Raw genomic sequence first — 14,077 nt, forward strand, 5'->3', positions numbered from 1 at the left:
CCAGCCACACCCCGTCTCTCTCCATCCAGAAGGCGCCCCGCACACTCTCGCCCTGCCTCAGCCCACCCAGTGAGCCCGGGTGTGGGTGCTCACCTGTCCTCTGAGGTGCCTGGGGAGCTCCCTGCTTTCTCCTGGCCTCAGCTGAAGAATATGGCCGGGCGCGGGAAGGACCAGGGCTCTGGCTGGTTCAGGTGCCCACCGTGTGGCGGCTGGCAAGGCCCTTTCTGTAGGTCCTGGCCAGGGCCATGTGTCGTGAGGCCCCAGGGCCGCCCTGGAGGGGGGCCGAGGAGCTGTCCAGCCCCGTGCAGCCCCCAGGAGCCCCTCATCCGGTGTCGGGCGTGGCCGGCTGCGTGGCCCGGACCAGGCCTTTGCTCCTCTGGCCTCAGTCTTCCCACCTGCACCGCGGGCTGGACGGGTGGCCCGGCTCCCAGGCTGTCCTGCCCACTGGCCTTTCCTCTCTCCCGTGGACCCTCTCCCTGTCCCCGTTGGTTGCTTTGGACGTGAAGCCTCTGTGGCTGCCCTGTCCCTGTCCCCAGCACTGCTGGCTCTCCTGCTGCCCGCTCTCTGCCTCTCTGCCTCTCACCACCCCCGTCTCTGCCTCTTCTCTCCCGTTGGGCTCCCGCTTGTTCCTCCCTCCTCTGTCTCTGGACCCCGCTCCAGCCAGACCTGGTTCACATTCAGATGGCTGCAAAGGTACTCGCGCCCCTGCCCTGCCCGGCCCCTCCTCGCCGGGCACTCTTCCTGCCTGTCCCTCTCCCGTCCTCCCCTCCTTCTCACGGGCCACCTTGTCCTCCCACCTGACTCTCTGTGACTACGGCAAGTCCCCGCCCCTCTGGCCTCCATTTCCCCCGTGTGTGGACGAGCTGCGAAGGAGGCCTGCAGTTCCCAGGAGGCCCCTGAGCTGGGGCCTGGGATCGGCAGCAGAGGCAAGCGTGGCTCTAGCTTGCAGGGCCGGGGCTTAGATTGTCCCCAGGCCCCAGAAGGGCCACCCGTTGCCTCCATGCAGGGCTCACCAGCTTCCAGGATTGGGCTTCTGAGTCGTAGGGCTGGGGAACTCCGAAGGTCTTCTCTCCGTAACAGTGTCACCTGCCCAGAGTCAGGGTGCGCCCTCCCCCGCAGCCCTTGGCGCTGGAGGTGGCTGGGTACTGAAAGGAACCGCTCCCCTCCCGCCCCAGGACATGCCTGGCCTGGGCCGAAGGCTGGCTGAGCTCAGGCCTGTCCGGCTTGGACGAAGCTCCCTGAGCCAGCTTTGGCAGTGGAGGCCGGGGAGCCTGGCCAGCTCCAGCTGGTGCGCTTGGGCACGTGGGCCCCGCCTCCTGGTGCCTCCTGCTGCGGCGGCCCCTGGTTAGGGCAGGCCCCTGGGCTCACCTGATGATGGCCCCTTCTTCTTTGCTCCCTCCTCCCCTTGCTCAGAGAGGGAGACTGGTGGCTGGCCCACTCGCTCAGCACGGGACAGACCGGCTACATCCCCAGCAACTACGTGGCGCCTTCCGACTCCATCCAGGCTGAGGAGTGAGTATGGCCTCTGCCCTGCCGGCCTCTGCAGCTGGCCTGCTCCTGATCCCACCTCTGGGGCTCAGCCACGTCCAGGAGGGGCCCCGCGGGTGGCAGGAGTCTGGGCCCTCAACACGGCCCCCGTCCCCCCACCCAGATGGTATTTTGGCAAGATCACCAGGCGGGAGTCAGAGCGGCTGCTGCTCAACACGGAGAACCCAAGAGGGACCTTCCTGGTGCGAGAGAGCGAGACCACGAAAGGTAGGCGGCCTCCCCTGGGCGGCGGGCACCGAGCTCCTGCGGGTCGTTTGGGCGGGTGCTGCCGAACCAATAGGAGCTGGGTACGCGGGGCGCGTGGCGGGGGAGAACCCTCCAGATGGAGAGGAGCTGGGTATGCGGCAGGGTGCAGGTCAGGGAAGTGAATGGGAGGAATACTGAGTCGTCTGGGGGTTAGTGAGCCCTCTGGCCTCTCTGGCCTCCGTTTCTCAGATGAGGAGGGGGTGGAGTGTTAGGAGGTCGTGTCACACTCCTTCCCAGCCTAGGTGCCCCTGCGGTGGCCCCCCTTCTCCCCTCCAGGCCCCTGGGGCTGCGCCCTCCCCCACAGCCCTGGCCCCTCCCCCCTGCAGCCCTCCCCCACTAGAGAGTGAAGATCGCCCCCCTTCTCTCCAGTCCCTCCGAAAGTGGGTTGCAGGAGCCCTGTCACCATGGCAACCGAGCTGGGCTGCTTCCTGTGGGCCTGGGGCTCAGCGGGGGGGCGGGAAAGCGGAGCATCAGGTCCTGGTGCGAGCCTGTGTGGTTAGGATTGCTGGTTGGTGGTGCTGTGCGCCCCTCTAGGCAGAAGGGGGGGCGGGACTGAATTTCTCTTCCTGGGAGTGAGCTGTGGTGGTTTGACCTGTGCCTGGGCCCTGGGGAGCACGGGCCAATGTGAGCACGTGGCCGCTGGGCAGGGCGTTCTGGGTCCTGCCCGCGTGGCCAGGGCTTGCTTTAGCTTCAGGCCTGAGGCTTCTGTGTGCGCACAGCCTGGGCCACATGCAGAAGCCACAGCTGCCCCCAGCTGTCTCTGGACCCTCAGGTGTGGTTGGGGTCCCAGCTCTGTGCCTGAGGCAGGGGTGGCCGGAGGCTGGTCATTTTTCCTCTCTGGGCCTGACTTTTTCTTCTGTAGCTGGGACTGTGGTCTCTACCTGAGGATTGTCCAGGGGAGGCCTGTGGGCCCTGGGGACTGGCCTGCTCCTGAGTCCCACCTCTGGGGCTCAGCTTCATTCCACAAGGCCACCTCCAGCATCCCCTGACTCTGGTTAGGGGCTCCTGGCCAGGTCTGCAGGTGGAGGAAGCTGTTTTCTAGGAGGGGATGGAGGGGCCACCAGCTGTGGCCACCACACCCAACCCAGGGTCTCCCGCCCAGGGCTGCTGCTGCCTTGGCCAGTGTCACTTGCCCAGAGTCGGGGTGCGCACCTGCCCCCATGCCAGCCAAGAGTGGTGTTCAGGAAGCAGCAAGGGCTGCAGACAAAGCCCTATGTGCAGACTGGAGTGTGGCAGCCAGGCCAGGGACACACAGCCATGTGGGCAGCCCGGGCTCCTGGCAAACACGTACTGAGTACCTACTGTGTGCCAGGCCTCCTTATGTGGCCTCGCTGGATCTTCCCAGTAACCCTGATGTAGAGGAAGAAAGTGAGGTCCAGAGGGGCGAGCCACTGTCAAGGTCACCCAGCTAGGGTGCATACCCAGGATTGAAGTCTTGCCAGGGCTACGGCTCGGGGTGGGCCTCTTCTGCTCAGGTGTCCCTTGGCTTGCTTGTCCCGGCCTCTGTGGCTGCCCCAGAGCTCAGTGAGCTCTGTGCTAGGGGCTCACCCACCGCCTCTCTTCCCTCCAGAGTCAGACAGGCACGGCCCTGGGCCCCGGGCAGTGCTCAGTGCCCGGGCCTGTGAGGTGGTGGCATGGTGGTCACGGCCCCTCTCCCTCCGGCCCCGCCCGTAGGTGCCTACTGCCTCTCCGTGTCCGACTTTGACAACGCCAAGGGCCTCAACGTGAAGCACTACAAGATCCGCAAGCTGGACAGCGGGGGCTTCTACATCACCTCCCGCACCCAGTTCAACAGCCTGCAGCAGCTGGTGGCCTACTACTCCAGTGCGCCCTTCCCCCCCCTCCCCCTCCCCCCCACTGCAGCTGCCCGGTGAGGAGGGGGCTGCCTGAGTGAGGCTGGTGTAGATCTGAGCTCTGCAGCTCTAGGACCGGTCTGAACCGGTTACTGGGGGAGGGAGAGGGGGCTGCCACATTGATGGCAGCAGGAGGGAGGGGAGAGCGCAGAGAGAGCAGGAGTCAGGCTGTCCCATGGCCACCCATCTGGATGATGGGGACTGTGTGTGGGGTGACCCTGTGTGGGACGATCCGCTGCCCACCTTGAGCCTCCTCCTCTAGGGCCTGGGCCTCCCACATTCCTCTAGGAGCCACTGCTGTAGGGGACGCTGTTCTCTCGATCAGCCCCTGGGGCGCTACCTTGTGGTCTTAGAATAGTGACAGCAGGTGCGCAGGGTCTCCCGGCCTCCACCTGCAGTTGTGGGCTCTGAGTGGCTGCTCCAGCCCTCTGGGGGATGCCCACCTGGTCCTGCTGAGGATCCGGCCATAGCCACCTCCCCTGGGGTCTGTGCACAGCTCACCTGCCTCCTCGCCCACAGCACAGCGCTCCCGTCCCCTTGGTGGTACTGGGTGGGGACCAAGGGCCCTGGTCCCTCCAGGCCTCCAGCTGCAGGCAGGTTCCCCACACTCTTCCCCTCTGGGTCCCCGGCACCCTCACCTCTGGTGCGTAAGTGAAGGAGTGCCCGCGAGCAGGTGTAGGGCACCGTGGCGCGCAGGCTGGGCGTGTACAACCGTGGGTCCTCTCTCCAAGGGCATTTTGCATGTCCCCTGCCCTCTGTGCATGTGATGAGTAAGGCCACATACACTGGGGACCCGGAGGCCCCAGGGAGACACACCTGAGCTCCACTCTCTCTGTCTTCAGAACATGCAGACGGCCTGTGCCACCGCCTCACCACGGTGTGCCCCACGTCCAAGCCGCAGACCCAGGGCTTGGCCAAGGACGCCTGGGAGATCCCCCGGGAGTCGCTGCGGCTGGAGGTCAAGCTGGGCCAGGGCTGCTTCGGGGAGGTGTGGATGGGTAAGGAGAGCTTCGTGCGTGGAGAGCAAGGCCCCCGGGAGAGGGTCGCCCCGGGGACCAGGCAGGTGTCCATTCTGTGTGGCTGCCCTAGGTCCCCTTTTCTTCAGTGGCCTCTGAACCACATGGACCTCTGCCCGTGGTGGACATCACCCAGCTGGGGTGCAGCCCTGAGTGCTGGGCTCCACATGAGCCGGCCAGGGCAGACTCCCTGCGGCCCACCCTCTAAAGACCCGGGCGCCTGTCTACCAAGAGCTGCTCAGGGCTGGACGCTGGTCCTCCCCGGAGACCCCCTTGTGTCTGGGTTGGGTGGTCTCACTCTGAGCCTCAGTGTTTCTGGACCCATCGCAGGGGCAGTGTGGGAACTCCGGCCCTGGCCTGGCCGCATGAAGAGAAAGTCCATGAGAAAGTCTCTTCGGCCATGCGAAGAGAAAGTCCCGCTGGCCACGGGAGGGCCGGGAAGCCGAGGGCTTGGCATGTTCTGGGCTGTTAGCAATTTCCTGTCTAACCTGGTGTCTAACCTGGAGACGCGGCAAGATCGTCCTTGGGATGAGCCCCACGAAGCCCGAGGAGACCAGGCCCCTCTCCTGCCCACCAGCGTCTGCACCCAGGAGCGCAGAGGTGGGGCTGGGAGACCTGGCCTGTGGCTCCAGGCCCCTGTCAGGTGGTCTCGCCAGGCTGACAGGACATCACTTGGTCCCTCTCTCTCTGCTCTCCTCCCTTCCAAGGGTGGCTGGAGGCAGCAGAGGCCCCATTCCGAGGCCTGGAGGCTGGAGGCCAGGTCCAGGGAGGGGAGGCCGTGAGCTGCAGGAGCGCGAAGGGAAGCTGCTCCCTGGCTCAGACCCACGAGGAGCAGTTGAGGAAGCCCTGGGTCCCCCATCCTCCTCGGTGACAGGGAAACTGTCCCAGCCTGCGATGTGGTGTCTGTGGGGAGACTCCCCCTCCTCCCTGGTGCTCCAGGTAGACGCAGGAAATGCTGTGAGCCACTCACAGGTGGCCTGTGCCCACTGGGATCCAGCCTGGTGACAGAATGGGCCAAAGCCACTTATCAAGTAGCCTCAAGCCCCACGGGGCAAGAACCCCACTGGAGCCCTGGAGCACTCCCCCCTCAGCCCTCAGCCGACCACAGATGAGCAGCCAGGTGGCCAGATCCCCGGCGACAGCTGCTCTTACTTGGACGGGTGCCAGAGTCCTTTCTTCCTCGTACTGGCCCTGCGGGGCGCTCTCGGTCCTCGTGCCCATTTCATACGTGGGAACACCGAGGCTTGGAAGGCGCTGGCCTGCCACACAGCGGGGAGGCCGGAGCTGGGACAGGCGCCCGGCAGGCAGATCCCGTTCCCATGTCACCTGACTGGGGCCTCCGCTGAGGCAGTCCGTGTCCCTCCCCGACAGGAACCTGGAACGGCACCACCAGGGTGGCCATCAAGACCCTGAAGCCGGGCACCATGTCCCCAGAGGCCTTCCTGCAGGAGGCCCAGGTCATGAAGAAGCTGCGGCACGAGAAGCTGGTGCAGCTGTACGCCGTGGTGTCCGAGGAGCCCATCTACATCGTCACCGAGTACATGAGCAAGGGTGAGCCGCGGGCGGCGGAGGGGAGCTGCCTCCCCCACTTGAGGGGCCTCTGCACAGGTGAAGGCACGGACCCAAGTCCCCCTGTCAGGGGAAGGTCCCCAGATGGCCCTCTCCCTTCTCGGTTCGTTTGGGTGATTTAGCTCCACGCGTCGTTCGCTGGTGTTCTAAAGCTGTTTGCTGTCCTTGGGCTAAAAGAGAGCTCCTTGCCCCCAGCTGACCCAGGCCCAGGCAAGTCCCTGGCTTGAACTCGGCCACTTTGCTGCTGTTGTTGGTCCTGGGGTTGAAACCAGGCCTCGCCCATGCAGGCACTCTGCCGCTGAACCACACTCTTAGCCCCCCTTTCTTTGAAAAATGCTATTTTGAGACAGGGTCTCACTACGTTGTTGCTGAGGCTGGCCTCGAGCTTGCGATCCTCCTGCCTCAGCCTCCTGAGTAGCTGGGATTACAGGCACCCGGCCAGTGCAGTTTCACAGGGATTCTCTACGCCCCTTTCCACAGCCTGAGCGTCTCCATCGCCCCGAAGTTCCCATTCCCCTTTGGCAGATGATGCCCTCGGGCCCTAAGTCCAGGTGACCACTGTCTGCTTTCTGTTGTGGTGGGCTTGTGTGGACTGGGGAACTTCACACGAGTCCCCTTGACCTCAGAGAGTCGCCCTACTGTGCACCCTTTCTTATCACCAGGCAGGTCCCACTGTGCAGTCTCCCCACCTGCAGTGGGCGGGGCCTCCCTGCCTGTCCTGCTTGCTTTCTGAGTGACAGGCGTGGAGTGACACTTACCCAGAAACAGGGCCATGCAGCACCTGCTGTGCTGGTCACAGCAAGGCCAGCAGCCCGGGGACAGGGCCTGGGAATCACAGCTTCTTGGTGCAGGGCGGGAGCCCAGGGCTACAGCTTGTCTCTCTGTTCAGGGAGTTTGCTGGACTTCCTCAAGGGGGAGACGGGCAAGTACCTGCGCCTGCCACAGCTGGTGGACATGGCCGCTCAGGTGAGTTGGCCGATCCCGCCTCCCACAGCCGGGGCCCTACCTTCCAGCTCCCAGACCTGCCACAGCCACTCCAGCCTCCTGAGCGCCCCCTCTGGGAGGCCTGCCTGGAGTGCTGCACACTTTCCTCTCCCCACGTTGCTGGAACCACCCACAGGTGCAGCGAGTGGTGGTTCTAGACAGAGAACCTTACCTGGGCATCAGGAACCACTGACTGACCATGAGACCTCAGTTTCCTTCTCTGTTGCGGTCATTTAGTCACTCAACAAACGTGCATTACTGCTTGCTGTGGGTGGAGCCCACAGCCACTTTTTCAGTTGCTCCTGATCAGAATCAGGAGAATGAGATTAGCTGTTGTTCCCACTTGAGGCAGGCTGAAGCTCAGAGAGGCACCTTGGAGAGCAGGCAGGAGCTGGCCTGCGTCTGTGTCTGCGGGCCAGCTGGGGCTGTATTCCTGGTCACCCCACTGCCCAGCTGCCTCTGTCATGATGGCCCCTTTGCCTGGAGCCCCTCCCCCTGCTAGCTCCGGTCCTGCCTTTTACAGCAGCAGGGATTCTTGCAGCCTTTGTGGGGAGGGCAGGGAGGGGGCTCCCCCCCTGGGATGGCCGCATCCTGGACCTGTGCGGGGACCCTGGGAGGGCTGAGGTGGCTGCTGAACCAGCTCGGCTCTGCCTGCAGATCGCCTCGGGCATGGCGTACGTGGAGCGGATGAACTACGTGCACCGGGACCTCCGCGCCGCTAACATCCTGGTCGGGGAGAACCTGGTGTGCAAGGTGGCCGACTTCGGGCTGGCCCGGCTCATCGAGGACAACGAGTACACGGCCCGGCAAGGTGAGCAGGCCACGCTCCGCCTCTGAGCCTCGGTCTCCTCATCTGCCAAGCGGAGATGAGAAGGGGGCCTTGGGGGCAGAGTGCTCGCTGCAGCTCCCCGACCTTCTCCCGCCCACAGGGGCCAAATTCCCCATCAAGTGGACGGCTCCAGAAGCCGCCCTCTACGGCCGGTTCACCATCAAGTCAGATGTGTGGTCCTTTGGAATCTTGCTGACGGAGCTCACGACAAAGGGACGAGTGCCCTACCCTGGTGAGAAGCGTCCATAGACCCCATTGGTCCCCGAATCCCTGGACCCTGGTGGCCTCGGGCAGCCCCACTCCCTCCCAGCGGCTTCCCCAGTGTGTAACAAAAAGTGAGCAGCTGGCCTTAGGTTCTCTCAGGGCCTGGGCTCGGCCTTGGGGACAGGGCCTCTCATGTCCCTGCCTGCCCTAGGCGGAGCTCTCCTGTCCCCATCATCTTCTCCTGCCCCACTTCCTGCCTGGAGCCAGGCTCCTCACTCCCCCTCTGCCCCCAGGGATGGTGAATCGCGAGGTGCTGGATCAAGTCGAGCGGGGCTACCGGATGCCCTGCCCGCCCGAGTGTCCCGAGTCCCTGCACGACCTCATGTGCCAGTGCTGGCGGAAGGAGCCCGAGGAGCGGCCCACCTTTGAGTACCTGCAGGCCTTCCTGGAGGACTACTTCACGTCCACGGAGCCCCAGTACCAGCCCGGGGAGAACCTATAGGAGCAGGCGGGCCAGACTGTTCTCGGCTCCAGCCCTGGGCGGCAGCCCGTGCGTGCGGGGCCTGGCCTCCTCTGCCGCCCACTGCTGCTCCTCCTGTGGGGCTGACGGCCAGGGTCAAGGCTGCTCTGTCTCTGGGGCCATGGAAGGGCTTTGGGACGTGTGGTGCGCCCGTGAGGACGGGCCCAGAGCCGGCACAGTGACTGTCCCAGGGCCTGCCCTGGCCACCCGCCTCCTCTCCGTTTTCCCTCCTCTGCCCGTCCCTGGAGGAGACGCAGGGGAGAAGGGCTGGGGCTGGGGCGCCGTCTTTCCAGCCTCAACCTGCCCGCTCACCTGGTTCTGTCCCTCCACTGAGGCCCCCGGCCCGTCCCCACAGCTGGCCAAAGAGCCTTTCCAAAGAGGAGCGGTGGCCCCGGCCCTCAGCCTCCCGCCGCCCGCCCCTCGCCATCTCTTTCTGAAATGTGGGTGGAGGTTGCTGGCCCAGGGCCCCCTGCTCCAGCCCAGCGTGACCCAGCCCTGCCCCGTCCACCCCAGGGGCCCTTGGACATCTTCAGCTCCCTTCTCCCATCTTACCTGTGGGAAAGCAGAGTCCGAGAGGATGTGACTTGCCCCAGATGCCAGAGCACTTGAGGGATGGTACCTGGTGCTCCCTCTGTCTTCCTCAGGAACCGAGAATTGTCCTCAGAGGCATTAGGGACAGACTAGAGCAGCCCAGGGGACAAGGGGCCAGGACGGGTTAGAGATGGCAAAGGCCTGTCTGGGGGTGAGGAGAACGGAGGCGGAGGCCAGGCTGAGCCGGGAGGGAAGGAGCGGCCGCAGGGGAAGGTGTGGGGGCTTCCGTCAGCCCACAGGTGGTCTGGGTTCCTGGAGCCACCAGCCATGACAGGGCATTGCTCCTGGGTTCCAGAGGCAAGGGAGAGCTAAGGCTGAGGCTCTGGGCTGGCCTCCGGAGGGAACCCCGGGCCTCCTTCCCAGTTTGTCCTGAACATTTCAACGCGGTACCCGCTCTCCTCCCAAGCTGGCACCCTGAACTCTCGAGTAGGGCGAGGAGTGCCTTGGCCGGGGTCGGAGAGGGCGGGCCCCAAGGGGCCGTGTGACCTCGGGCACCTGCTGCTGCTCTGAGCTGCGGAGTCTGCCCCTCGTGTGGCCGCGGTCTCTGCGGCTGCTCAGCCCTGTCCACCCCTGTGGCAGGGCACCTGTGGTGAGCCCGTTGGGAGACTTGGGGCCCTGGCTCTGCTGTTCAGGGTATGTGGTGGCTTCTCTTCCAGCCTCAGTGTGCCCATCTGTAAAGTGGGCAGCTGACGATTTGTGGCATCTTGCCAAGGGCCCCTGTGTATGTGTGTGTGCACGTGTGTGTGTCTCCATGTGTGTCCATATTTAACATGTAAAAATGCCCCCTCTCTGTCCCCCGACACGTGGTCCATTCCACCCACTGTCCCCATCACAGCAATAACGTCCCCGCTGCCAGGGGCTCTTGAGCCAGCCAGGCCCTGGCAGGGGGGAAGGAGGCACCTGCCTAGGAAATCCCAACTTTTCCTTCTACACATGTCCATCTCCCAGGTCTCTTCCTGTGCATCCCAGTCCAACCTGGGCCCGCCCACCCCTGCGCTCCCCATCACTCCTCCGGCTGCCCAAGGCCCTTGGTATAAGGCGTCCTCATACTGTCCTATTTTTTTTAAACAGTGTTTTGTAGATTTCAGATGACTATGCAGAGGCCTCGGGGACCCCTGGCTCTGGGCAGGGCCTGGGGGTCCCACATTCCATGGCCCAGGCTTGGGGGGGCGGGGGGACCTAGAATTGGTTGTAAATACTTTGCATATTGTCTGATTAAACACAAAGAGACCTCAGAACGTGGCTGCGGGTTTATTGAACATCTACTGTGTGCAGAGAGTGGGTGGGGGCAGCTGCAGTCAGAGGGGCCTTAGTCCCAGTAATGCTGGTGGCTGGAGGGCAGTAGGCCACAGGGACAGGATCCGATGGGGATGGCCGCGGGGGCTGTGTGTGCAGTCCGCACCTGTGTTGGGGAGTCACACTGGGAGAAGCGCCAGGCCAAGCCCAGGACCCCAAAGACTGGGAGGTTCTGGACTTGGATGCCTGGCGATGGTGGCAGCAGACTCTGGGGACTGGGTGGGGCCGCGGGGGCTGCCAGGCCCAAGTGGAGTGGGTGCTGCTGTGTAGGTGGTGATCCTGAGATGGGGCTGTGCTGGGTTCCTGTGTCCCTGGGGGTGCCGGGTGGGGGTGGTCTGCGACGGACCCGAGCACTGGCCCTGAAGGAAGTTTGAAGACCCCCAGAGTCCATCCTGCGGAGGTGATCTGCCACCGCCCGTGGAAGGACACTCGTCTTACATCAGACGTCGCCTGTGTGGGCGAGGCCCCTGTGGCCCTAGAGTTGGAGCAGGCTGAGCTCTCTGACCACGGGGGGTGCATCCTGGTTCTTGCTGTCCCCAACCCTCTCCTCTCCTGGGTTTCCACCCCCAGAGCTGGTGAAACTGGATACTGCTCAGTTCAGGGTTAATTTCACGAACAAATGCCATTGGGTCCAGGTCAGAATGGACCCCTGGAGACCCCATGGGCTTGCGGGGGCAGGGGTGGGGCATGGGTAGGGGTCTGTGATGTGTGTCCTCTGTGAAGTCAGGAGGTGTGACCCATGTGCCCGGGCATCACCGACAAGGCACAGAGAGGGAAGGCAAGCGATGTCCACCCTGCTGTGGCCACCAGGGCCACCGCCTCTGGCCCCTCAGCTCTTCCTTCCGCCCTGTCCCGTTTCCCACCACTTGAGGGTCGGGACCTGGACCTGTGTTCCCCGCCTCCCCTTCTGCCTTCAGTGAGTTTTTGCTATTATTCTGCATGCAGTTCTTTTGAGAAAATAAAATATATTTTCCTCCATGACAAAAATAATCTGTGTCCCTTTTGTCAGAGGAGGAAAGACTCACCGTCCAACCACGATGGCCGACGCGCCCTCCTGCCTGGAGGGTGGTGGGCGCGCTCCTGGGCCCCAGCGCGGGCCTCTCCGGTCTCCCGTCTGAGCTTCTCCTGGCTGCCCTGGCTTTCTCCTCCCTCCCTGCGTCCCCCCTTACGAAATTCTCTTGCCCAGACCTTGCACGGGGTGCATCTGCCTGTGCACACTCAGGCACACACGCACGCTCGCACGGCCTGCATTTCCTCTCATCTGTCTTCCTTTCCTGTTTTTCTCTCATGGGTTCCAGAAAGCTGTGGTTTGCAGGGGGGAGAAGAAGGCTTGGACAGAGGCTGGCTGGGACAGGAAGGGTGGGGACAGGAGGGAAAGAGATCAGGGACCTGGAGGAGGCTGAGCTCTCTGACCCCGGTGGGTGCATCCTGGTTCTTGCTGCCCCCAACCCTCTCCTCTCCTGCGTTTTCACCCCGAGCTGGGACTCTGCCCCAGCAGCATGTCTCCTGGATCCTGGACCAGTGTCCACGTGTGAGTGTCAGCCTCTGCCTTCCTCTTGCTGTGGTCTTTTTGAATGCCCATTTCTTTCCCCGATTGTCCAGGTTGGGGCGGGTGTGTGTGCGCACGCTGATGTGGCTGAATTCCTGAGCCAGAGGGTCTGTCTCCCTGTCTCTCCCTCCCCCTCTCCTACGGCGTCCACGTGTGTGGGTGTGTGTGTGCAGGCGCCCACCTGCTTTCCCCTATCCCTGGGGGTCCTAGGGTGTTCTACTTCTCATGGCCCATGCTCCCTGCAGCCTCCGTCTCAATGTAGCCTCCGCCTCAGGGCTGCCTCCAGGAGGGCTTCCCTGCAGCACCCCCAGGCGTCCCGCCTGCAGCCCACCCGAGTCCATAAACTCCTGTGCCCTCTGCAGAGGCAGCGCTATTCCCCTCTGGTGCTGGGCGCAGGCCTTGGGGGCTGGGGCTCTGCTGTGGCCCTTCACTCCCCCCCCCCCCCCCGCCTGCTGGGTTCTTTGTCCCCCCGCCCCCCCCAGGCACTTGAGGCTCCTGCAGCTGCCCGGCGCTCCCTGCTCCTGCCCGCTGCCCTGCACCGAGCTCCTGCTCCCTGACGTCTTCAGCCTGGCCCCTTTCCCGGTCCCCGTGTCTCCGGTGTTCCCTGTGATGGCATCTGTCCTAACCTCGGCCCAGGCTGGCACCCAGACAGAGCCCTGTTCTGACTTTTGTGGGCTCTTCTTCCATAAAAGAAAATGCAAAATTGTATTTTATGACAACATTGATAAGAAAAGGGGGCCATGTCACTGTTGTGTATTGAGACATTTTCTAAGGGCTTGGGTGGAGCTGGGGGGGAGAGCTTGCCTGGCCCGTCTGTGCGAGGGCCCGGTTTCATCCCCAGCACTATTTTTTTAAAAAATCTGTTTTTCCTTTGAGCCAAAGTTCATCTTTATTTTATTGTAAGAGAAAATTAAACACTTTATAGTCCCTAAAGCTCCCGTGGGCTGGAGATTTGCTGGTGCCTCTTTGGCCGGGCCCGGTCGACTGTGGGTCCCCGTCCCCCCATGAACTGTCTCTGCCCTATGCTGGGCTTGGGACGTGCATCAAAGCCAGACGGTGTGTGTGAGTGCCTGTCCCCTCCCTCGGTCTCTGTCTCTCTGTCCGTCTCTCCCACGCTAGCCGCTAGCCGGTCTGTCCCTTTCTTTGGCTTTGATTCCCTCAAAGCCCACGGGTGGACTTGGTGTCTGTGGGGGGGTTCGGTCCGTCCCTGGGCCTCCTGCCTCCTAGGCCTGTGGTGTCTCCAGGGCGCTGTCCCGCTGCCCCGCCCCCTGCACCAGCTGTGTGGAGTCCCTGCCATCGCCAGGGCTTGCTTTCCTGTCATTCATGGTGCTCCTGCCTGCAGCGCGGCCTGTGTGCGTGCACCCGTGTCCCCGTGTGTGGCAGCGAGGCAGAGGGGCAGCCCTCCTCCCACCCCCTGTTCTCTCCCCCTTTGAGGGGAGGCCCTGGCTCCGTGTGCGCGGGCAGCCTCTATCAGGCGTGTGCGTGGGCACCAGGCCCCCCTTGCAGGCCCGCCCCACCTCGTGCCCTATCTGGACCCTTCCCTCCCCTGCCCTCTGCTCGCTCCTTGGTCCTCAGCTTTTTCTCTCCAGCTCAGTCCTGAAGCTCCCGCTCCCTCTCACTCAGGCGCAGAAGCCCTCGTCCGCTCGTCCCCTCTCTGGCTCTGCGTCCTTCCCTTGGCCAGCTCCACGGAGCCCCTGCTGAAGGCCCCCCGCCCCCCGGCTGGGGTTAGGGGTTAGGGGTGAGGAAATCAGCCAGGTCCAGCCTTCCGCAAGGCCTGAAGGACAGGAGGGAGGGACATGCAGAAAGGCCTGAGACCTCAGGAGCCAGTTCTGAGCCCGTCCAGAGGGGCAGGGAGGGCCCCCGAGCAAGCAA

The 14,077-nt window shown here is 63.8% G+C and overlaps 1 protein-coding gene across 3 annotated transcripts in view; it reads left to right on the forward strand.

The window, feature by feature from the left end:
• Window positions 1-10,598, forward strand: part of Src (SRC proto-oncogene, non-receptor tyrosine kinase) — a 47,486-nt gene extending 36,888 nt beyond the window's left edge. For all 3 annotated transcript variants that reach the window (XM_071608916.1, XM_071608915.1, XM_071608917.1), the window contains 9 exons: window positions 1,414-1,512; window positions 1,652-1,755; window positions 3,469-3,618; window positions 4,490-4,645; window positions 6,035-6,214; window positions 7,122-7,198; window positions 7,874-8,027; window positions 8,146-8,277; window positions 8,543-10,598. In XM_071608916.1, coding sequence (XP_071465017.1) covers window positions 1,414-1,512; window positions 1,652-1,755; window positions 3,469-3,618; window positions 4,490-4,645; window positions 6,035-6,214; window positions 7,122-7,198; window positions 7,874-8,027; window positions 8,146-8,277; window positions 8,543-8,751 — 1,261 coding nt within the window. In that variant the 3' untranslated portion in view covers window positions 8,752-10,598. The remainder of the gene's footprint in view (window positions 1-1,413; window positions 1,513-1,651; window positions 1,756-3,468; window positions 3,619-4,489; window positions 4,646-6,034; window positions 6,215-7,121; window positions 7,199-7,873; window positions 8,028-8,145; window positions 8,278-8,542) is intronic.
• The last annotated feature ends 3,479 nt before the right edge of the window (window positions 10,599-14,077 follow it).

Source organism: Marmota flaviventris, chromosome 2, assembly GCF_047511675.1.
Source record: "Marmota flaviventris isolate mMarFla1 chromosome 2, mMarFla1.hap1, whole genome shotgun sequence".
Lineage (NCBI taxonomy): Eukaryota > Metazoa > Chordata > Mammalia > Rodentia > Sciuridae > Marmota > Marmota flaviventris.